Genomic DNA, 23,695 nt, shown 5'->3' on the forward strand with positions numbered 1-23,695 from the left:
GTAAGCTACAGAAGTGAATTAAAATGCTGCAAGAGAGAACTGGGGCAGCTGAAGTCGCTGGAAATTGCAGCAAGTGGAGTGTATGGTTGTGAAGGCAGTCCTAGGATGCAGGCAGCAATAGAGAATGAAATGTGTATCAGTCACATTTAGATAGTTTGTTGAGAGTTAACCCTGAAAAGGGCTGTGTAATTCGCAATAATAGTTTGTCGAGGGTAGCCCTCAAAAGGCATGTTTGGGTGCTGCTGTTGCTGTCCCTGGTACTTACGGCAACTGAGCTAGCCAATCTCACAAGAGTCAAGTTGAGATGAGAGATTCGTAGCTTCTAGCCGATTTATTTAAACAAATAAAATGTTACAATTATTATAAAATTACAATAAATTTTCATTATGTTGCGAGATTAACAGGTGTGTCGATGTTAATCTCGCAAATTCAAAATAATAATAATAAATCAAATGATATGAATCAAGTGTAAAAAGGAATTGAAACAATCAAGCAAAGATGACTGAGACGAATGGATAAATTAAATACAAAATTTATTTTTATAAAAGATTGTAAATGAATGAAAAGAGAAGATAAGAAAGTTTCTTCTTAATTGAAAGTCTCTACCTGCGACTGAGGTGATTGAATGAAAAGATGTAGAAAACAAAGAATTAAACAATATAAAAAGTCCACCGCTTACTTAGCGGAGAGATAGAAAAGGGTAATAAAAAGTCCATTAGGCTTGCAAATCCGTATCCATGTGGAGGAATTAATTGTCGGGTACGCGCGTGTTTAACGTCCAAACACGGACGGGCGATGTTGATGTTTATGCCATGGTGCTCAAAGGTCGACTCTCGTTTGGGCGAAAAATGCCCTTTTTATACTTGTTCGACCGGCTCCAGAGAGAGGCCTTCAGAAAAAACATTTTTTTTTTAGATTTGTTTTTCTTGTAATCCAATTCGATGAAAAGAATAATATTCTTATGACGTAAGATGCTTTAAGTGACGTCCGCACGAACAACTGAAGTTTCTTTTAAGAACTACCAAATTTGCGTGGGTGTGGAAAGGGAATGTACGCGCAGCTGAAACGATGTTTATACATCCACGCTCGCACAACTAGTTTTACTGTTGAGGCAGCGCTCCATTATTTTGTTTTGAGTAGATTCGATGTGTGCGCGTCGGGGCTATGATAATTAGACTTAGACATAGAGCTCTTGTGATTTGGTGGATCGGGGTGTCGAGGGTCTTTCTATTAGTATGCGAAACTATGGGTTTCTCTTATCCAGATCCTTTTATCAAAATACCGTATTCATACCAGGGAGTAAAACCCACTTAAAAAGATTCCCAATCGTTTTTATATGAAATTTTATTCTGATGAAAATATACTCAGCGAATGATGAATTATGGGGAGTGTAATGATCTTCAAAACAACCCCCCAAAATGAAAAAAATGAAGAACTAAACAAAATGCTTATGGGGCATGTTAGCAAAGGTCTTCTCAATCCATTGCTAAGAGTTAGATCGCCCACTTTTTTCTGGTGAACTGAAAACAAAAAGGTCGATCTCTAGATGGGATTGCGTTCTAAGTGGGGACATGAAATGATGAATAGGTCGGGATGGAATATGGGTTTGGGTGATGACCTTGAAATAGTGATAGCATTTGAGATATATGGCCGAGAGAAAAATGACTGTGACGAGGTTCTTCAGTTCCAAAAACAAAACAAGACAAGGATCACATTTGTTCCACCAGTTAAGGGTTTCTTTATATCACTAACTTCTAAGAGATGGGGTTCGAAGAACCTAGGCTATGTGTACCATGCTTAAGGAAGGAACACATAATCATACCTGGCTCACCAGGGATGCATAAGCTAGTGTCATTCACCCACCTCTAGTTGAAGTCCATGCACGATAATCTTCCTCCAAACGCAACATCTTCACCTTAAATTGATGCTTAAAGTAAACAACAAGATCACGATTAGGAATTTATCTCTCTCTCTCTCTCATGAACTTCACTGAGGCGTGTGACCCACGTCACCATTCTTGCTACTGCTAGGATATCTAGAAAAAACATTCTTTTCTCCCTAGAAAGCGGTGGATCTGTTGTCAATTACGTATGTTGCGTCAAGGCACAATTGTTGATTCGTGTTGATGCAAGCCATTACCTCTTTGAGATACTTTTAGAGTTAGTGTCAGAGAATATTCAGAGTTGTTGAGATAAGCCTGCTCCTAGTCTCAATCTCCGACCGTCCCAGCCACTATAGAAGCAGTGCCCACCACTAGTTCACGATAAGGCTTCTTTCTAAGCTGTGCAAGGGCCCTTGTGTGTGGCAAAGCTCTAAATGCAGTTCTGCATTCAGCGAAGAACTGTGATTCTCCCCTAAGCTTTTGATGGCCTTCTACCAAGGGATCAGGTGTGAGGTTGAGAAAAGGGCTCTCAACTGCAGGGATTACGACTCAAGAAAGCAAGCCTTTCGGTATGTCTACAATCGGGCATTCCAAGATCTCTTTCGCTTAGGTGTTGAATACAAACCTTTCTGTGTACATAGAGCTTACTCTTCTCCTAAAGAAATAAGCTGGTTGAGACTTGCTGTGAAGTCGCCGGTTTAATAATTTTAAGCTGCATTTATTACAGGCAAAGACATTTAAGGTTGTCGCGGTGCGCTTACATCGTGGTTCATAGTTTTGCTACGTATGCCGTTTTTTTCATTTGTGAGCAATCTTATATACGCCGCCTGGCGGCAAATAAGCTCTTTCTCTCGAACTGAGGTGAAAGAAATCAAAATTCAACTTTCTCCATGGAAATAAATAGCAGCGACTTTGATTCTAAGCTGAATCGAACATAAACACAATCAATTTATACGTGGAATTCGATTCGTCGGAGAATTAATTCTTTCCATTTTTTTTCTCAGGCCGGCACTTGTAACAATACCTTCTCATAAATAAAGCATGTTAGCGGCCAGCCCATCAAGTAGGCGAAGAAGCATAAAGTCTTCCGAGATGCAACTTTGACATTACCAGTCAAGTCGAGCTCAGCAGCAACAGATCAAACAGCTTTTGTCAAGGCTAGCCCTTTTCAGGGCTATCTTTTTTCTACATTAATATGCGTTCTCAAACCTTTTTATGCGATCCACAAACTACTGCCATGCGACTACTACTGACTGTCTGCTTCCTGAGACCTCCCCTCTTCAGCCAGCGGGCTGCCGCATCCTCATGCACCCTGCCAGTGTCGCTGCAGCTTTCTACAGCCTTCCAGCGTCAGCTACACCCTCTTGCAGCCTTCCTACATCCTTCCAGGTCCTGTGGCATGTTCCTGCAGTGTTTCATTACCTACCTCACTTTCCTACACCCTTCTAGCACCTACCATACCTTCCTATATCGGAAAAAATATTGTTCTATATAAAAGAATTGGTTGACATCACTTACCGGCATCCTCGGAAGAGCATGAACCAAGAAATATTTATGAGAGTGCAGACTCTTTTTATGTTGCTAGTTGTTACGTTTGTTTCGTTTGGTTGGCCGAGATGATTATATAAAGTCTGATTGTGCAGACGGGCAGGTGCTTTTTTTATTTGATCAGTCCAGCATTGTATGACAAGAAGACTTGTGTCCGTCCTAACTTTACCCGACCGACGAGGTATTTACTTCTTACCTACGCCATAGGTCGCAACAACTATTGTTGCAAACATTTGTTAAACTACTTTTTAGTGGAAATTCCCCACACCTACAACCTTCCAGCATTATTTGCAGCCCTCGGCAGCTTACCATTCTTACTTACTTCCTTTTTGTAAATAAAAGACGATTCGTCGTCTTTAAACCGACTTCAGCTCTTTTGTAGGTGTATCAGAATTTTGGGGGAATTTTTAACACCCCCAACACGAAACTGCGAATCAAATATAAAAAAAAAACTCGTAATTTCTCTTTTAAAAGTGGGTTGTTTATTTTCTTTATGGAATATACTTAAAAAAAAACTATTAAAGTTGTTTAAAAAGTAATAGAAATATTATTTTTTATTTTTTAAATGCAGCCATTTGTTTTTACATAATGAAATCGATTGAATTTTACGAGTTAATTTCTTTTCAATTTTTAAATTTTAAAAATCTATCAAAATTTTTCTATAGGTTAAATTTTTACGATATTTTCAGGGTCAATGTGAAATTTTATGCTCTTTCCAATAAACCGAATATAATATTTAGACAAACGTTGTTTCTTTTTAAATTCACCTCCCCCGTTTTTAAATGTCTATTAAAATTTTAATAATTAATTTACTCACCAAAGTTTTATATATCCCAAATTGAAGATAAAAGATCATTTAATAATATATTGTAAATTAAAACAAAAAAATAAAAGTGTTTTTTGGAAATTTACCTGTAAAGTCCGTAGTGCAAAACCTTTTTTTTTTTAAAAACAAGTTGATTTTTTTTTAATTGGAAGCCTGCTTATATTGTACAGTAAGTATTTGACACTGACGATAATTTTTTCTATTTCATTCAATGTTTTCTTTTTTAGATATGAAAAAATCACTTGATAAAGAATAATTAAAATACATTAAATGAAAAATTTATGTATTTCTTTGAAAAAAAAAAAAATTCCTCGATTGATTTTTTTAAAGGCAAAAACTTATAAGTAAAATTTGACTATTTTTAAACTATGGGAATACATATTTCTTCATACACAAAGCCAGCCGGCTAATGCGACGTGTGGTTTTTACTTCCTTCTGTCCATCCGTAGTTCTAAACAAGAACAAACCAGTACTTCCGGTGTTTCGATAAGAACGAAAAATAACGTAATGGCGCCTTTTTCAAATAGTCATTTAAAAACTTCTTTTATTTAAAAAATAAATGGAATTTGAAATATAAATATGGATAAATTCTTAACAATGAAGAATAGAACTACACATTGAATAGTATTTTTATAGGTAAGTGATTTTTTGGAATTTATATTGATTATTTATGATCGAAGTAAGTAAAATTTCGTTGATTTTCTTCAAATCTTTTTTAAAGAAAATTGATTTAAAAAAAAAACCAAAAAACAAATATTGCATAATTTGCTATTAAACCTGTTATTTTTTTTAAATTTGGTCTTTGCTCCTTTAATGGAAAAAATAGGGTTTGAATTAGATTTTTCAAGATAGTAAGTTGATTTATTCAAGTTCATATACGGCATTTTTAATGGCCGATTCTGATACACATACAGCAGCAGCAATCTTGTGCTGGAATCCGATTCCAAAAGCATTTAAACGCAACAAACCTTCTTTCCTCTCTTTTCGCTCCAACTTGACACGAGAACATATGTCTGTTGTTTTCATATCATCGTCGTTTTCAAATCTGTTGAAACCATAATTACACACGCCACGCAGGCATAAAAAAACACACATGCACACACGCACCCATTCCGTACATTTTCTATAAGAATTACTAACAATGGACTACTTTCCATATGGGATTTTCGAATAAGATAAACTACGCTAGTTAAAACAAAAACCTTGAAATAAGGACATTATTTTCACAAAGGACTTTCTTCCAATCTTATTATTTTAACGAAGGACTTGACTCCACAAAGGACTTTCAACTAATTTTAATATTCTAACCTCAATGATTTCACAAGAACTCTTACCGATCGGACTTTGCTTGTTCATCTTGTTATTTTGTTGAAAAATAAATGCAGCACATTTTAAACGGGAAGGTGTCATTGTGTTTTCTTTCTTTAAACATTTTTTTTTTTTAGTATTATTTTGTTTCAGGCAGAGGAATTTAATTTCTCTTAAATTTCTTTTCCCCTACATAACTTAAAAAAAAAATTTTTACATATAAAATTATTTTTCCCCTCTTTTTGAAATTAACTTTAGGCTCTACTCTTTCAAATGCAATCAAAAAGTAATGGAAACCTACATAAAAATATTATAAGCCGGTGTGGTTTGAGTTGTCCCCCTTTGCAAATTGGCTGTTTGGAGAAATGGAAAACTAGATGGTTTTGTGTGGTTTGAGTTGTCCTCCTTTGCAAATTGGCTGTTTGGAGAAATGGAAAACTAGATGGCTCTGGTTGATAGTCAATTTTCATAAGTGGAGAAATGGGCAGCATATAAACGGTACTTTTTTTTTAAGCAGGGGGAAGAGCACAGAGAGTGAAACGACGGTTGGAAGAAGTGACGGCGAATTCTTTTTGTGAGGGTGAATTATTTTTGGATGTTGAAGAGCTCGACCTTTTGGAAGTAACAGCTGTGTCTCATATATTTTTTTTTCTTTTTTTTTTTTCTACTTCACTACAAGCTATTTCGGCGGGAACTATGGAAGCAAAGAGGATCAGCAGTGAAATGCTTAAGACGTTCTCTAGAGAGGAAGATGTTATAACCTGGCTGACCAAGGTAAAACTTGTCGCTAAGTTGCAGGACATTGCGGATGTAGCCAGCTTGATACCGTTGTATCTTGACGGTGATGCTATATCTGGAGATGCGGGAGGAGGATCGACTGTCTGTTGACGCCATTGAGGAAAAGTTGAAGGAAGCATTTACCGAAGGACCGTTTGTGGGATATGGCAAACTAAGCTGTATGGTGTGGACTGGAGAGCCTGTCGATGTTTACGCTAATAATATCAGGAGGTTGATGGGACTAGCAGGATTCAATAGAGAAGGCCGTCAATGGATGGTTAAGATGGCCTTTATCAATGGCTTCCCGGACCATATTTCTATAGCTCTGCAGCAACTGCCCGGTGTAAATACTATGGAGGTGGCGGAGTTGATTAAACAGGCGAGGGTGCTGGCCAGGAAACTGCAGTAGGAAATTGTGAAGGACAAAAAGCAGAGAGGACTGTGGCAGAGACCCAGGTTCTCTGGCAGATGCTACCGATGCCAAGGGCCCCATATGGCGAGGGAGTGCAGGGAGCCAAAGCCAGAAGTCACGTGTTTCCGCTGTGGGGAAGTCGGCCACATCAGCAGATTCTGTCCCCAGGGAAAATGAACAGGGGGAAGCCACTGCGCCGGTGGTTACCCCACTTATTCGATGAAGGCGCTTCAGGGTATGTCACCACAAGTAGAGGTGACCCTTAATGGACGAAGTGCAAAAGCCCTTGTCGACACGGGCTGTACTTCAACAATTGTCACCAAAGACATGGTTGACACATGCAATGGAACCAGCAGCATTACAGCAGTTGATGGCAGAGAGGTAAAGTGCAATGGCACAAGTATCGTTCGGTTGATGGTATGTGGGATGTCACTAACAATCCAGGCGATTGTTATTAACAAAATTGTCACGGGTGTCGATGTGGTGCTAGAGATGGACGCAATTGCTCGACTAGGGGGCGTTACGGTATATAGGAACTCCGTGAGATTTGGAGGATATCAAGGGGCTGCAGGTGTGCAATTCGAAAAAGGTGTCACAGGAACGGCCGGGTTAGACAAAAGTTGCACGATAGAGGACCAAGATTTCTCTGCACACTTTGATGGTGAGAAATGAACAGTCAAGTGGGCATGGAAGGGAGAACCTCCCATACTGAACAACAGAGTGGAATGCTATGAGCATACGTTGCGAGGAGGCACAAGAGTTGAATTTGAGAAGGAGGTGGACCGATGGATCTCAGAGGGGATTTTAAGACCATGGATGGAGAAGGTGGAAGGTGTGCTGCCGTTAATGGCAGTTGTTCAGCCCACAAAACAAAAAGTTCGGCCAATACTGGGCTTCAGGGAGCTGAACGTACACGTTGCGTGTCACACGGGAGGCGATGTGATGGACGTGTGCGGAGAGACCATGCGAGAGTGGAGGCAGATTCAGAAGGCTGCGACGATTGTGAATTTAAAATCTGCATACCTACAGATTCACATTTCACAAGAATTCTGGAAATACCAGCTGGTCAGATACAAGGGCCAAACGTACTGCCTGACTAGGTTGAGTTTTGGCCTGAGTTCTGCACCAAAAATCATGGCAGCGATCCTCAAAACGGTGCTAAGCAAGGAGGACACAGTCAGAAGAGCCACCAGTTCATACATTGATGATATTTTGGTGGATGAGACGGTAACAACTGCGGAGGACGTAGTAAAACACCTCAACAGCTTTGGGCTAATTGCAAAACGCCCGGAATCATTGGAGGGAGGAGCTGTGTTAGGACTCCGATTAAGAAAGGACCAGATAGGACGGTTAGTGTTCCGGAGGGGAAATGAGATCCCGGAGGTTTCGGAAAAATTGAGCAGGTGAGAACTCTTCTCAATATGCCGAAGACTGGTGGGCCATTACCCTATTGCAGGATGGCTACGGACTGCATGTAGTTATATCAAAAGGCGAGCTAGTGGAGCGAAGTGGGAGGATGGAGTTGATAAAGAGACAGTGGACATTATGAGAGAGATTATTGAAGAGGTGAAGAGGGAGGATCCAGTGAGAGGTGTTTGGCATGTACCCAACAGTGCAGAAGGTGTTGTGTGGTGTGATGCATGCTGTATAGCAGTGGGGGTCACCTTGGAGATAGGTGGTGTTACTGCAGAAGATGCTGCTTGGTTGCGGAAGAAGGACGACGTGGCTCACATAAATGTGGCAGAACTGGATGGGGTTATGAAGGGCATCAACTTAGCCTTGAAATGGGGTCTACAGAATGTTGAGGTGAGGACCGACTCAGCCACTGTGTTCTCTTGGATCCAGTCTGAAGCTACAGGAGAAAGGAGGGTGAAGACGAAAGGCGCTGCCGAGATGCTAGTAAAGCGTCGATTGATGATGTTAAGGGAGCTGATTAGGGAATTTGATCTTCAACTTAGGGTCACTATTGTTCCTTCAGCGAAGAACAGAGCAGATGTGATGACGAGGGTGCGGAAGACCTGGCTAAAGTCGCCGAATGAGGCAGCTGTTGCAATATGTTGTTTGAATGAAGACACTCTGAAGGATTTGCATGACATGCACCATTTTGGAGTGGATAGAACCTTGTTCTTGGCCAGGAAGGTGGACCCCAGAATCACAAAGGAGGCCGTTAGGACAGTGGTTGAGAGATGTAGCCGGTGTCAATCAATCGACCCTGCGCTGAGTCGACACGAAGCTGGTGAGGTTCAGGTGGCAGAGAACTGGAGCAAGTTGGCGATAGACGTAACGCACTATTGACAGAGGCTGTATCTATCAATGGTCGACTGCGGACCAGGAAGAGTAGCCATTTGGAGGGAAATCAAGGCGGAAAATGCAGGTGAAATTGCAAAGGTCTTGGAAGAGGTGTTTTTGGAGAGGGGTCCAGTGACGGAAGTGCTAATGGACAATGGAACTGCCTTTCGCTCAGCTGCCATGGAGAATGTGTTGGATAAGTGGGGAGTGTGGCGCTATTTCAGGGCTGCATATAGACCAGGCGGAAACGGAATTGTGGAGCGGCATCACAGCACCATAAAGGCTATAGCTGAAAGGGGCCAGATTTCGCCGCCAGAAGCTGTCTTCTGGTATAATATGGCTCCAAAGTCAGGGCAAAAAGTGGAGTCAGTGCCGCAGAGGGCAGTCTTCAAGTACGAGTGGCGGCATCCCCGAACAGCACAGGTACCCGCGGAGGAAGGCGAGAAGCGAGCGACTGTGCGAGTGGGAGAGGAAGTGTGGATCACACCGCCTGATGCTCGCTGTACCACACGCTGGGGGAGGGGCATTGTAACAAGTGTCCAGTCCCCAAACAATGTATCTATCGACGGCATCCCTCGACACATCCTTGATGTGCGGCCGGTAGTGGTGTCATCAGAGGAAGACAGCGACGTCGAGTCAAGTAGCGACATTCACAAAGAGGCTCCGCGGAGATCGCAGCGAGAGAGACGGCCGCCATGTTGGTCGAGCGACTATGTGATGGGTTGACATGTGATGATCGTGTAGATCAAGGGGGCGTGTGGTTTGAGTTGTCCCCCTTTGCAAATTGGCTTTTTGGAGAAATGGAAAACTAGATGGCTCTGGTTGATAGTCAATTTGCATAAGTGGAGAAATCGGCAGCATATAAACGGTACTTTTTTTAAGCAGGGGGGAAGAGCGCAGAGAGTGGAACGACGGTTGGAAGAAGTGACGGCGAATTCTTTTTGTGAGGGTGAATTATTTTTGGACGTTGAAGAGCTCGTCCTTTTGGAAGTAACAGCTGTGTCTCATATATATATATATATATTTTTTTTTCTTTTTTTTTTTTTCTATTTCACTACAGCCGGTCGGTCGGCTTTCAAAACTATGCCCCACCCCTCTCAATTTCCGCCATTCTTCGCACATTTTTACCTGTACCTATATATTATTTGGAATGTTTTCAAAACGTTTTCTATTCCGTCGCAGTAAATATTGATTAAATTATATAGGTTTTAAATGTTTTTACTCAATTAATTATTTATTTAAAGATTTATTTAATCCAAATTTAATTCATTTAATCAAAATCATTCATTTTTTTACTAATGTAGTTTAATTAAAGAAATTTAATAAAAAAAAATGTTTGAAGTAGTTTTCGTCAAATTGAAGATGGCATTTGGTTGTTGTTTTCTTTACAATAATATCAATTTTCAGCCCATCAACGTAATTAAAATAGTTAAATATTGAAATAAATAAAATTAAATTAAAATCTTTTATTTCAAAAGAGATTGAAATTGTTATCGAAGTGATTTATTTATTTATTTATTTATTTATTTAACCTTTGTAGTTTTCTGCGAAGCTGCTTTCTGGACATCATCTTATATTTTCACCGTCACTTCCTTTTAATTGACAAATGCAATCGAGTTATTATTGTTATTAATTTCTATAAAGCTGATGACACTAAATACGTTTGTATACCAGTAAGTATAATGTTTCTCATATTTCTTTATTATCATTCCTCTATTGTTTTGTTTTATTATTATCTGACGACGTGTAACTAATTTCATGAAGGGAAAATGTGATTAAAAATACATTGCTATTAATAATTAGAATAAAGATAGAAAAGTTTGATATTAATTATAATATTATATGAACCACATTTGTTCGGAAACTTTCATATAAATATTGCTTATTTTTATCGAGTCTCTTATCGTGCTATCTAATAAAATATTGTGGTTAAAACGTATCCACCCTAAGAAAATATGGTATTTTTACGACTCAGCCCAGTAAACTTTACCTCCTAAAAAGAAATCAAAGTCTACTTTTTTTTTCGTCAATACGTTAGGAGAGTCTTTATAGATAATAAGAAGAATGTTTTTCTTTTTAATAATGAAAATTTAACATTTTAGAGAGGTGCACTTCTAGCAGTATCAGAATTTTTGTAGGAATTTTTGACACCCCTAACACGAAACTGCGAATACAATATAAAAATCTCGTAATTTCTCTGTTAAAAGTGGGTTATTTATTTTCTTTATGGATTATACTTCCAAAATAAACTATTACAGTTGTTTTAAAAGTAATAAAAATATTTTTATTTTTTTTTTGAAACAGTAATGAATTTTCCGAACTCAATATTTTTCAATTTTTAAACTCAATATTTTTAAATTTTTAAATTTTAAAAATCTATCAAAATTTTTCTATTGATTCTATTTTTACGATATTTTCAGGGTCAATGTGAAATTTTATGTTCTTTCCAATAAACCGAATATAATATTTTAGACAAACGTTTTTTTTTAAATTCACGCCCCCCCATTTTCACGCCCCCCCATTTTCACGCCCCCCCCCATTTTGAAATGTCTATTAAAAAGTAAATAATTAATTTATGTTTAATAGGTTTATATATCACAAATTGAAGAGAAAAGGTCAATAAATAATATATTCAAATTTAAAACAAAAAAAAAAATCAGTTTTTTAGAAATTTACCTGTAAAGTCCGAAGTTTAAAACCTTATTTTATAAGAACACATTTTTTCTTTTTGTCTTTTTTTTTTTTTTTTTAATGAAACCTTGGTCCTTGCTCCTTTAATTGAAAAAAAAATTAGGGCTTGAATTACATTTTTCGAGGAGTTATAAGCTTAGAAAGATAGGGGGTCGAATAATTTACGCCTCTCATTTTGAAATGTCTATTAAAAAGTAAATAATTAATTTATGTTTAATAGGTTTATATATCACAAATTGAAGAGAAAAGGTCAATAAATAATATATTCAAATTTAAAACAAAAAAAAAAATCAGTTTTTTAGAAATTTACCTGTAAAGTCCGAAGTTTAAAACCTTTTTAAAAAAAAAAAACACATTGTTTTGTTTTGTTTTTTTTTTTAAATAAAACCTTGGTCCTTACTCCTTTAATTGAAAAAAAAAATTAGGGCTTGAATTACATTTTTCGAGGAGTTATAAGCTTGGAAAGATGGGGTGGAATTATTCACTATTTTCACGAAATTTCTGACACTGCTAGTGCACTTCCTATATAAATTTAATGTAAAATGAGCACCTACTTCTTGGCCATGTAGTAGTGGTCAATGAGACATGTAATTGTAAACATTTTTACAAGTTAGGTGGCAGTGGGGGGGGCGTACGAAGGGGTCATAAGTTCAAAAAATTTTAAAACACGTAGAATGACTTCAAACATGGGGGGTTTGTTAAAATTTTAAACTCTACAATTTCCACTTTTTAAAAAATAAGATTTGCCTTTACAAGGTCTCAACATTAAATATTGATTATTATTTCCTAATATTTTTAAGGCTGTAAACACAAAACAAACTAGAGTGGACCTTTTTAATACCCCCCCCCTGTATTTAAAAATCGTCTGGAAACTTATTTAAGGGATCTCATAGTATAGAATTTAATATAATATAAATATATTGTATAATAGTAACGTGACTATAAAATATAGTAAAGGTAGAGGCATTTTATGAGGAGTAGTAAGAATATGTTTAAGGCTCCTAAAATACCTAGAAAAATTGTCTGCAATGACCTGTGGTATAAAGAGTAAAACACTATTTAGTTGTAATTAACACTTGCAGCTTACATAGGGTGAAAAAGCGAAAAATACACAAGATCAGAACAGTAGACTGAGTTTTTAAGTTATTTGAAATTATCAATTTTCATATTAAAAATTAAAAAGCATGAGAGAAATCTCTAATCAGTTTAGGTAATATAAAATGAATAGTTATAACAACAGCAAGAAAAAATAAATGGTTAACAACATATTTAATGCATACATTATTTGTTTTATGTCTTTCTATTGAAATTAAATTAAATTCATGTGAAATCCTTGCTAAATACTGTCAAGAAATGCAATAACTAATCACTAGGGCTATGACAAGCGACTATTTTTTATCAATGTTTTGATTCTCGAGTATATATCCGATACAGTTAGACACAATTAATCAATCAAGAATTACATCACTATATCTAAAAGCATTGAAGATATTAACTGATATGTACTCGAGAATCAAAATAGCGAAAAGAATATTTTCTTGTCTGTAATATATGGCGATACGGAGTTATTCCCCCTTCACCAATAACTTTAATCGTGTTGACTTAGCATGTATTATTTCCCCCTTGTCTATACGCTCTTCAGTAGTATTCTAAAGAAAACAGTCCTGTATATATTTTATCGTGTATTAAAGCTTTCCGTTTTTAAGGTTATTTCTGTCTTTTTCTCTACTCACTTCGATTTAATACATGATAAGATATTAAATATATATAACTACGAAAGCACGAAGATGGACAAATTCTTAAAACCTGACAAATTGGATACACTTCCTAACAGCGTTTCCTCTACGAAAATATTCAACCACTGGTATCGGACTTTTTTGGCTTTGATGAGGAGAACTGAAATACGGGTTTATATCGATAAACTAGACCTGCTGATTACGTACATTTCCTCAAATGTCTATGAATACGTAGCAGAGCAACAAACCTATGAGGCAGCAATCAATCGACTCAGGAATTATACGTCAAACCCATCAACAAAATTTTCGCCAGACACGTGCTGTCAACTCGCGCACAAAAAGAGGGAGAAACCATTGACGAGTACGTACAAGAATTACGACTTCTATCAAAAGAATGTAATTTTAAAGCAGTTGACGCAGCACAAAACTGGGGTGATAGTGTAAGAGATGCTTTTATTACCGGTCTACGATCAAACACCATCAGGCAACGGTTATTAGAAAACAGGACTCTCGACCTAGATATCGCCATTGACCAAGCTAATACTCCTCTCTCTGTACTACCAAATCTTTGCAGTGATGTTATTCTTGGTTAGGATTTAATGAGACAACATTCTGGAGTCTTCTTTGCTTTCGGTAGTCCTAGGAAAGATCTTGTCGTGTCTAACCCTACTGCATGCAGCATACCATCAGCTTCAGTAGACAGTCCCCCACTTTTTCAAACCTTGCACCTAACTGCAAACCCATTACTACTAGATCTAGGAGGTTTGGAGGCAATGAAAGAAACTTTATTGAATCCAAAATAATTACGATGCTTCAGGAGGGAGTAATTGAAGAGATTACATCTCCGTGGAGAGCTCAAGTTCTTATTGTCTTGAATGAACGACAAAGAAAAAGACTGGTGGTTGATTACAGCAAAACAATCAATAGTTTTACGAAACTAGATGCTTACCCCTTACCTAGAATGGATTACTTGGCGTGGGAAATCTCCCGATATAAACTATATACATCACTGGACTTAAAAAGCACCTATCACCAGATACCTATTCAGGAGGAAGAAAAACAGTATATGGCTTTTGAAGCTAACGGGAAATTATAATAATTTTGTAGAGTACCATTTGGAGTCACGAATGGAGTGGCCTGCTTCCAAAGAACCATAGATAATCTAGTAAAACAAAACGGCCTCCTTGGTATCTATAGACAACATAGTAGTGGTAGGAATGACCCAGCAGGAACATGATAAGAACCTCACGAAATTCAGGGAGGTAGCTCGGCTACACAACCTGACCTTCAATGAAAATAAATCTGTTATATCAACAGAATTTATTGATTTTTTGGGCTACACTATATCTCAGGGTAAAATAAAACCCAACGCAGAAAGACTACAGCCACTGAAGGAACTGCCAACCCCAAGAGATAAAATGGCACTACGGCGAGTTGTCGGGTTGTTTTCATACTACTCTCAGTGGATTCCCAAGTTTCAGACAAGATCAGACCCTTGATTATAGCCGACTCCTTCCCCCTGAAGCAAAATGCTGTGAAGGCATTAAAGGACATCAAAGAAGAGATCGAGGGTGCCTTACTTCACTCCATCGATGAGAATATCCCACTGGTAGTGGAAACAGACGCCTCTGATACAGCTGTTGTGGCTACATTGAACCAAGCCAGTCATCCTGTGGCTTTCTTCTCACGTACACTAACACCCACTGAGCGTAAAAACGACTCAGTCGAGAAAGAGGCTTGCGCCATAGTCGAAGCTGTCAAAAAATGGTCCCACTATTTATCTACTCGACATTTTACAATTGTCACCAACGAACAAGCAGTGCATTACATGTTCCACTCAGAGAGACTAGGTAAAATTAAAAACAATAAGATCCAAAGATGGAGGATGGAGCTGGGGTGTTATGACTACGACATAATGTACCGGCCAGGCAAGAATAACATCCCTGCTGACACACTATCAAGAGCACATTGTGGAGCTGTCGTTAGCAGAGAAAAACTATTCGACCTCCATACTCGACTCTGTCATCTAGGAATCACCAGACTAACTCACTTCATAAAAATTAGAAACCTGCAATACTCGATAGAAGAGGTTTAAAAAGTATGTGCTGAGTGTCCTGTATGTGCCCGTTGGAAACCTCGTTTCCACACACCAAACGCAGCGAAACTAATTAAGGCCACACAACCAATGGAACGACTCAGCATGGACTTCAAAGGACCCTTACCTTCCAACTCCAAAAATCGAAATATGTTGGTAGTGATCGACGAATATTCGCGCTTCCCATTCGCCTTCGCTTGTCCAAATATGACAACAGATGTGGTGATTAAGTGTATAAACCAGTTATTCGCCATTTTTGGAATGTCCTCATATATCCACACCGATTGCGGGTCTTCATTTTCGTCAAAGGAACTCCGGGAATACCTTACCGGTTTAGGCATAGCAACCAGTCGAACGACTCCATATAACCCTCAAGGGAATGGACAATGTGAACGCTACAACGGCATTGTCTGGAAACATGTACAACTGGCGCTAGCCTCTAGAAACCCCCCAGAAGCTCAATGGGAAACCGTACTCCCAGAAGTACTACATGCAATCAGATCTTTGCTTTGCACTGCAACTAACGCAACCCCTCATGAGAGACTATTTTCTTATAAACGACGCTCACCAAGTGGACACTCCCTACCTTCCTGGCTCGCTACACTGGGCCCGGTACTTTTACGTCGTCATGTTCGTACCAGTAAGTATGAACCCCTTGTTGAAGAGGTGCATTTAGTAGAAGCAAACCCACAATATGCACATGTGCGTTTTCCTGACGTAAGGACATCGACAGTTTCCATGAGTGACTTGGCTCCAGTTGGTGACTTATCCTTAAGAAAAGACACAACCACCACCAGAAATGAGGAAATCACACCTATACCGACAACAATTGAAGGACCAGACATGGAAGATGACCCGGCAGAGACGAGCATGACGGACGGTGAGAGCTTCCACCCGTCAGCAGAGGATGAGAAACCTGAAAAGTTGAGACGGTCTACACGAGAGCGTCGCCAACCAGTATGATACGACAAACTCTAAATCTTTTAAGGATGGGAGAATGTAATATATGGCGATATGGAGCTATTCCCCCTTCACCAATAACTTTAATCGTGTTGACTTAGCATGTATTATATCCCCCTTGTCTATACGCTCTTCAGTAGAGAACTATATTCTAAAGAAAACAGTCCTGTGGATATTTTATCGTGTATGCTTTTATAAAATTTTAAGAAAACAGTTTTATTTGTATTGATTTGCTTATTCACAAGAAAATTGACTGTTTTCCTGTTTTATCAATATACCATAACATAGCCAATATATATATATATATATATTATATATATATATAAGAGAGAGAGAGTGTATGTCCTATATACATATATATGGGCTATGTTATATAGGTATATATATCAATATGCATATATTGGCTATGTTACACACACACACACACACACACACATATATATATATGTGTGTGTGTGTGTGTGTAACATAGCCAATATATGCATATTGATATATATACCTATATAACATACCCCATATATATGTATATAAGACATACACTCTTTCTCTCTCTTATATATATATATATATATATATATATATATATATATATATATATATATATATAATCTTATAATTCATGATTATCCAAGAAATAAATGTTGATGCAGTTTCTTTTATTTCCGGTTGAAAATGTAAACAATACTAATGATTTTATTTTATTTCCGGCAAATTTAAAACATAGCTATATATATATATATATATATATATATATATATATATATATATATATATATATATATAAAGGTATTGTTTTCCAGAGGTTAAGTAACAAATGAATTGTAACCAGCTTAATACAAGAGTGCTCGATACTGAAATAGAGCAGGTTATACTTATTGTTTTTAAATAAGCAGTTATATGTTGCTACACAGTCATTAGTCTGTTCTGATTAGCTAGCTACTAGTAACTAGAGACCTCTTTGGGCGATACCATCCATAGGCTTGAGCCCCTGGAGGGGCATAGGCCATCTACAACGTTGTAGATGCTTTTGTAGTGAGAAGTTCTTTTTTTGGCCTCAGGGTGCTGGCCCTATGCTCAACCTTCCCAGAAATTACAGCACTTAGCCTTTCCAAATGGTCATCAATCTGGTACTGGCCAGGCTTAACGTTGCTTAATTTTGGTGATCTGATGAGAATGGTGTGTCAATATCATTGTATCACATCTTCAGACAATACAGCTTATATGAAAGCTAGACACCTTTTCAGGTGATACAGCTTATAGAAAAGCAAAGTTTCCAAACTTTGATTTTGTATAAGGTGTATCGCCTGAAGAGGTCTCTAGTGACTGATAGCTAGTTGACCAAAACAGGTCCATTACTGTGTAGCAACATATTAATGCTATATTCTGCTAACCATTATATAAACTATGAGATTAATTATTTCCTGGGGGAAATATCACAGCCTAACGCAAGACCATAAACTGTCCGTCAGAAATACTGGCAACCTTTTGTATTTACTATTTTGGTATATTCTTTTTACCTAAACCCAGTTGTACGAATCGTTTATACACTCCTTTTTCTTGTTTTTTGTTATTTGTACTTCTGTTTTAAGCTTTTTTATTCCTATATCATCTTTTTCTCTTTGTCTTTCTGTTTATAACATTTTCATTTGTATGTCTATTCATAGCAATTACTTTATTTGTATTTCTGATTATAGAATTTTTCTTTTTATTTATTTGCAGATAATAACTCTGATAGCAAATGATTTTCCAGGTCAGCAAAGATTCAAAATAATCTTGGGTCTGTTTTAGATAGTTGTTGCCATATTTTTCGGTGAAACACATCGCTCGTTTGTTTAAAAGAAGTTCTAGTATTTCTGAGAAATTTTCTATTATGTGAAATATAGAAGAAAAATAATATATACTTTAAAAGTTTTACTGATTTACATTTAAAGCCAAATCAACTAAATCTGTATGCAAGTACAGATAAAACATATTCTTGCCAATTTGAGCATCTATAGAGTCTTCATCTAAAAACGGAAAAGATATACATTTTTATGTTTTACTGATTTGTACTTTTAAAATCTCTATAAAGCTACTCACGTGCACTTAACAAAGAAAGTTTGTTCCTGTAAGCAGTAGAATTCACATTTTCCGCAAATAATAGTGTCAATATAGACATGGAAAAACATGGGGTTAAAAAACAATATTCTTGTCAAGTTTGCGGCGCCTCTTTTTCACAAACCAGTAATCTAAAAGCACACCTGCGAATACATACAGGAGAAAAACCATATTCTTGTCAGATTTGTGGAGCCTCTTTTTCACAAAATGGTAATCTCAAAATTCACCAGCGAATACACACAGGAGAAAAACCATATTCTTGTCAGACTTGTGGCGCTGCGTTTACAAATAATTCTGACTTGAAAAGACATGCACGAAGCCATACTTCAGAGCGACCATATATTTGTCAAGTTTGTGAATCTGCATTTAAAAATTCAACTCATCTAAAAGACCATATCCGCACACACACAGGAGAGAAACCATATTCTTGTGAAGTTTGTGGAGCAGCATTTTTACAGAATTATGATCTGAAATCTCATATGAGAACACATACAGGTGAGCGACCATATTCTTGTCAGATTTGTGGGTCAGCATTTTTAAAGAATTCTTATTTGAAATCACATATGAGAACTCATACAGGTGAGCGACCATATTCTTGTCAGGTATGTGGCGCTTCTTTTTCTAAAAATGGTACTCTAAGGAAGCATATCCGAGTCCATACCGGAGAGAAACCATATTCTTGTCAGGTTTGTGGAGCTTCTTTTTCAGAAAATGGTACTCTAAAAAGACACATGCGAATTCACACTGGAGAAAAACCATATTCTTGTGAAGTATGTGGTTCTGCATTTTCATGGAATTCTGATCTTAAATCACATATGCGAACACATACAGGTGAGAAACCATACTGTTGTTTAATTTGTGGATATGCATTTTCATGGAAGAAGAGTTTGAAAAAACACATGGAAGTACACACTGGAAAAGATCAGCAAAGTGTCAGGACGTAAAGAATGATTTAAAAACGCCATGGTCGCTTAAAAAATCAACATTATACCAGTTGTGATAGGAATAACTGGGCTAATGAAAAAAATCTTCAATACTTAGAAACAATACCTGGAAACCAAGCTGGCACGAAATACAGATATCAGCCATGAAAGGAACAATATCTATTTTTAAAAAGCCCTTGGATGTAAATTCAAGTTGTAATGAAATCAAGTGTTAGCCCCAGGATTGAGTCCCTTGATATCTTAAAAACTAACCAAAATCAAACAATCAAAAAGAAATATCATCAAACTACAGCCAACCCAGAAAAATAATGTTTCACACATCGCTTATAAAATGTCTACCAGTATTTTCACAGAATTCTGATCTCATAGAGAAAAGTACATTAGTAAAAACACCTCTAATCTTCTATCCATGTGTTCTGTATTTAATGTCGAACCGACAATGATGTCAGTCTCTAGTTTACACCCCTTTGATGAACTTGTTGTATATTAAAGGGGAAAGATTAGAGAAATGAAGTAATTAGAATCCAAAAAATTATTTATTAAAGGAGTATGCTGAAATTGAACTTAGTGATCAAAACTTAAAAGGAATACATAATTCAACGTAAACTTTCATTCTGTTTAAGCTGTCTGCATGGAATTGGAATTCAAAAAGCACTTTTAATATAAACATTGTGAAAAGATAGCGATTTTTTTTTCTCTTGTATTTTGTTTCCAGGAATTCAATGCTGATAATGAAGTAGACAGTAAATTAAAACAAAGAAAGAAATTTAAAACAGGATTAACAAACAGGTTATAAAATTTTAAACAAGGATTTTGACGAATGGTTGGCCTAAAAATAATTTAAAATTTTAAAGAGGGGACAAGAGTAACATTTACATAGACGGGTATTTCGTGAGGTTTTTGGAAAGTGATCAGCCAAAAGAATATAGTTTTGTTTTTTGTAGAAAGTCCCTTGCCAGGTTTCAACACAATATTGGGTGCACATGTGAGAAAAATAAATGACTCTGCAATATTGTGTGCTTAGTTACGGTAGGCTGCAAATACCAGCTTTGAGTTATACATAATTCTCAGCACAATGAATTAAAAATCCGGACATATGGGAGACAATTGAAATCTCCAGGTACATATGCCAAGGAAGTCAGTACAAGGGCAAATCACTCAGATTAATTAGAAGGGAAAGGTAAAATATGCCATAAGTACATAACAAGAATAATGATGTAACAAGATACCTTACAATATTTTTAGAGATGTATGTGCGTAGAGTGGTCCTATTTTGAGGTCTTGGATACTCTGATGGAAGATAAAGGAAAACCGCATAATGTAACAGTCATAGATAGGGATTCACTATGCACAGTAGGATGCAGCGCAGGGAAGGGGGTTTATTTAGTTAAGTGTGATGTTTCCAATGTCTTTGTTGAGGTCTAAAAATCCAAGCTAGGAAATTCAAGTGAATCAGGATAATAGAAGGTATATTGCATAATTAGAAGCCAACCACTAAAAAATTAAGTAAATGAGCTTTTCTGTATGTTCCAAAATAAGTAAAATAGTGTAGAAAATGAGGCAAAGCTCTAATTAATAGAGAAAGGGTCAGGAGCCATCAGACGAGAAATCATCAATTGGCGAAGAGGTAAAAACCGGACCTATGTTGTTATGGCATAAGGGTGGCTGAATTAAACTGCTGATATTGATTATGAGAGTTTGTACATTTCACTCAAAAGGAAATATACCAGAAAGATCAGATGGAGATTCTGGACTAAATATAATTGGGAGCCTGTTGGAAAAGGGCTGACAAAAAAGTTTTTTTTTAAGTATGGTGTCTGATCTTTCTTAGCCTAGTGGGCTGTAAGCATTTTAAGTTGTTCAGGTATAGGTGAAGAATAAAAAAAATACTGGCATTTAAAAATGTGTACATTTTTTGGAAAAAGAAGGGATGGGTGTTGTATATTGAAGGGGACAGATCCCGGTATTTAGAGAAATTAAGTAATTAGGATCGAAAATAATATTTTTTAAAGGAGAATGCTAGAATCGAACGTAGTTATCAGAAATCAAAATGAGCATATATTGCTATTTAGATACAATTCCAGGAATCTAGTAAATTGTCCATTATAGAAGTAATAACTATACAACAAAGTTAGGTCAGAGCAGGTAAAATTGGACAATGAAAATTACGGGATCTTCCTTGTGTGCCAGAACACATGTTGGAAGCATATGCAAAGTAGGCACGTGTTGGGCATGTTCTGACGTCACAAAGAAATATAGAATCAATATATCTTGTTAAGTTAGGGTTTGAAATCACTAAGAAGAAAGAGTTGAGAGATCGAATTAGAGTTGAGAGAGTTTGAGTTGAAGTAGTCTAGAGGGGAAAACAAAATGTAGAAATCTAACACGGCATCAAATTTCCATCACCAGCTGGAAATAAATGTTTTTGAAATTATTTTCAGCCTTTGTCTTGATCGTCATTTCAACAAGGTAATGTGTTAACTTCTGTTATTATATAACACACACTATCCTATCATCTTGAATATTGAATCTTGTGTAAAACCACTTCCAAAGTGTTAACTGCATCCTTGTCATCAATGATGTATCTCCTTCATGTTTATAAAAACTGTCCCTTTACGTCTTTCTTTACATTCCTGGTCTATTATAAATGTCAACACCCCAAGTAATTCTCATTGTTGTCACCGTGTAACCTGTTATATATCATCACATCCCTATTATATACACCCTCGCTACACAACAAACTGTTAATATATGTATACACATATCAACACACAATAGTGAATACTAGACAATCACAGATCATCACAGTTTAGATAAGCATAAATGCTATATTTACTATCATAAATATACACTAGACGAATCATATATCAAAACATTGAATACCCATAATTTAATAGAGACTCGTTAAATATACACTAACAATATTGTTATACATACCTACAGGCTGCATTAAATATACACAGTTTTGGTGTCTTTTGACGAAAGACTCTGCACAAGAGGTCGCAAAGGAACCTGGTTTGCAAAACCGTAATGAAAATATATAAATACAAGGTAGAAAAGGTTCACTTTTGTTTGAGGAAAAATAATAGAATAAAGAAATGTGGTAATTAAGAGTTTAAAAAAAACGAAAAATATTTTAAACTGCGTTTGAAGTACTAACAAAAAACGTACAAACACACACAACGTAAAAATATGAATAATTGAAAACAGAGTCTAAGAAAAAAGAGCAAAATGTTGTAAATAATCGCTGAATTATGAAATAAAATATTTCATGTCAGTGGAAAAATGGAACTTGTTTAAATTGTGTGTATTGTTGATGTTTTACACTTACAGTCATCATAACAAAATTGACATGTTACTGTTATGGGTTAGTCAAGCAATCCTTCAAAAGAGATTTGCTATAAAATGAGATGTTTATAATTGTGAAGTATATAAATGAAATGTACTTTTGTTTGTATTAGAGTTGTATATTAAACTCGAGATTTTTGAAAATAAACTATTGAACTGTGTAATGTCCTAACAGGATGTGAAAATTGTGTGTTTCAGTTTTTAACAGAGCTATTTCTTGTTAAGGAATGAAAATGTTTCGTTGTTGTTAATTATGTAATGTTTATTGGACAATGCAATTGTATATATTTTGTTGTCTCGAATTGGCACACTATATATTGAGAAAAGTAAGGAAAAAATCTGAAAGATTTACATAAAAAAGAAAAAAATAGACAGTTCATATAGTTAGGAGAATTAAAGGGTCAACATATAATTGAGGTTAATAGACATAAGAGTGGTAATGTGGCAGCAAATTATTTTATTATTTTCAGGAGTGATTTGCAGGAAAATTTTGTAAAATTGCATTTTGAGGATTGGTTTGATCGCATGTTGGGTTAGTGTGAGAAAGAATGTTGGGATTATCATGAATGGAAATCCGTTTTTGTTCTGTGGAGCTACGGGCTAAAAAGCACTGATTGTTGTTGTGACTAGGGAAGAGCGAAAATGATGCTTCCCTATATACCTTAAGAATGCACAATTTTACAGGATAAAAAATACCCCTCCAACACAGAGTATGGACAGTTATAATGACAAAATAGAGAGCCATTATGTTGCGAATCAGTCAAGGTAGAAGAGAAAAAAGG

The 23,695-nt window shown here is 36.6% G+C and overlaps 1 protein-coding gene across 1 annotated transcript; it reads left to right on the forward strand.

Annotated features, from left to right (window-relative positions):
• Nucleotides 1–10,284: 10,284 nt before the first annotated feature.
• On the forward strand, nt 10,285–23,090 carry LOC145279795 (uncharacterized). The gene is made up of 2 exons (XM_080131129.1): nt 10,285–10,715; nt 18,244–23,090. The coding sequence occupies exon 2, from the start codon at nt 18,681–18,683 to the stop codon at nt 19,563–19,565; it is 885 nt and encodes a 294-aa protein (XP_079987255.1). The 5' UTR covers nt 10,285–10,715; nt 18,244–18,680; the 3' UTR covers nt 19,566–23,090.
• Nucleotides 23,091–23,695: the final 605 nt, after the last annotated feature.

This window comes from Euprymna scolopes, chromosome 1 (assembly GCF_053919585.1).
Source record: "Euprymna scolopes isolate OS-2025 chromosome 1, ASM5391958v1, whole genome shotgun sequence".
In the NCBI taxonomy this organism is placed as follows: Eukaryota; Metazoa; Mollusca; class Cephalopoda; order Sepiida; family Sepiolidae; genus Euprymna; species Euprymna scolopes.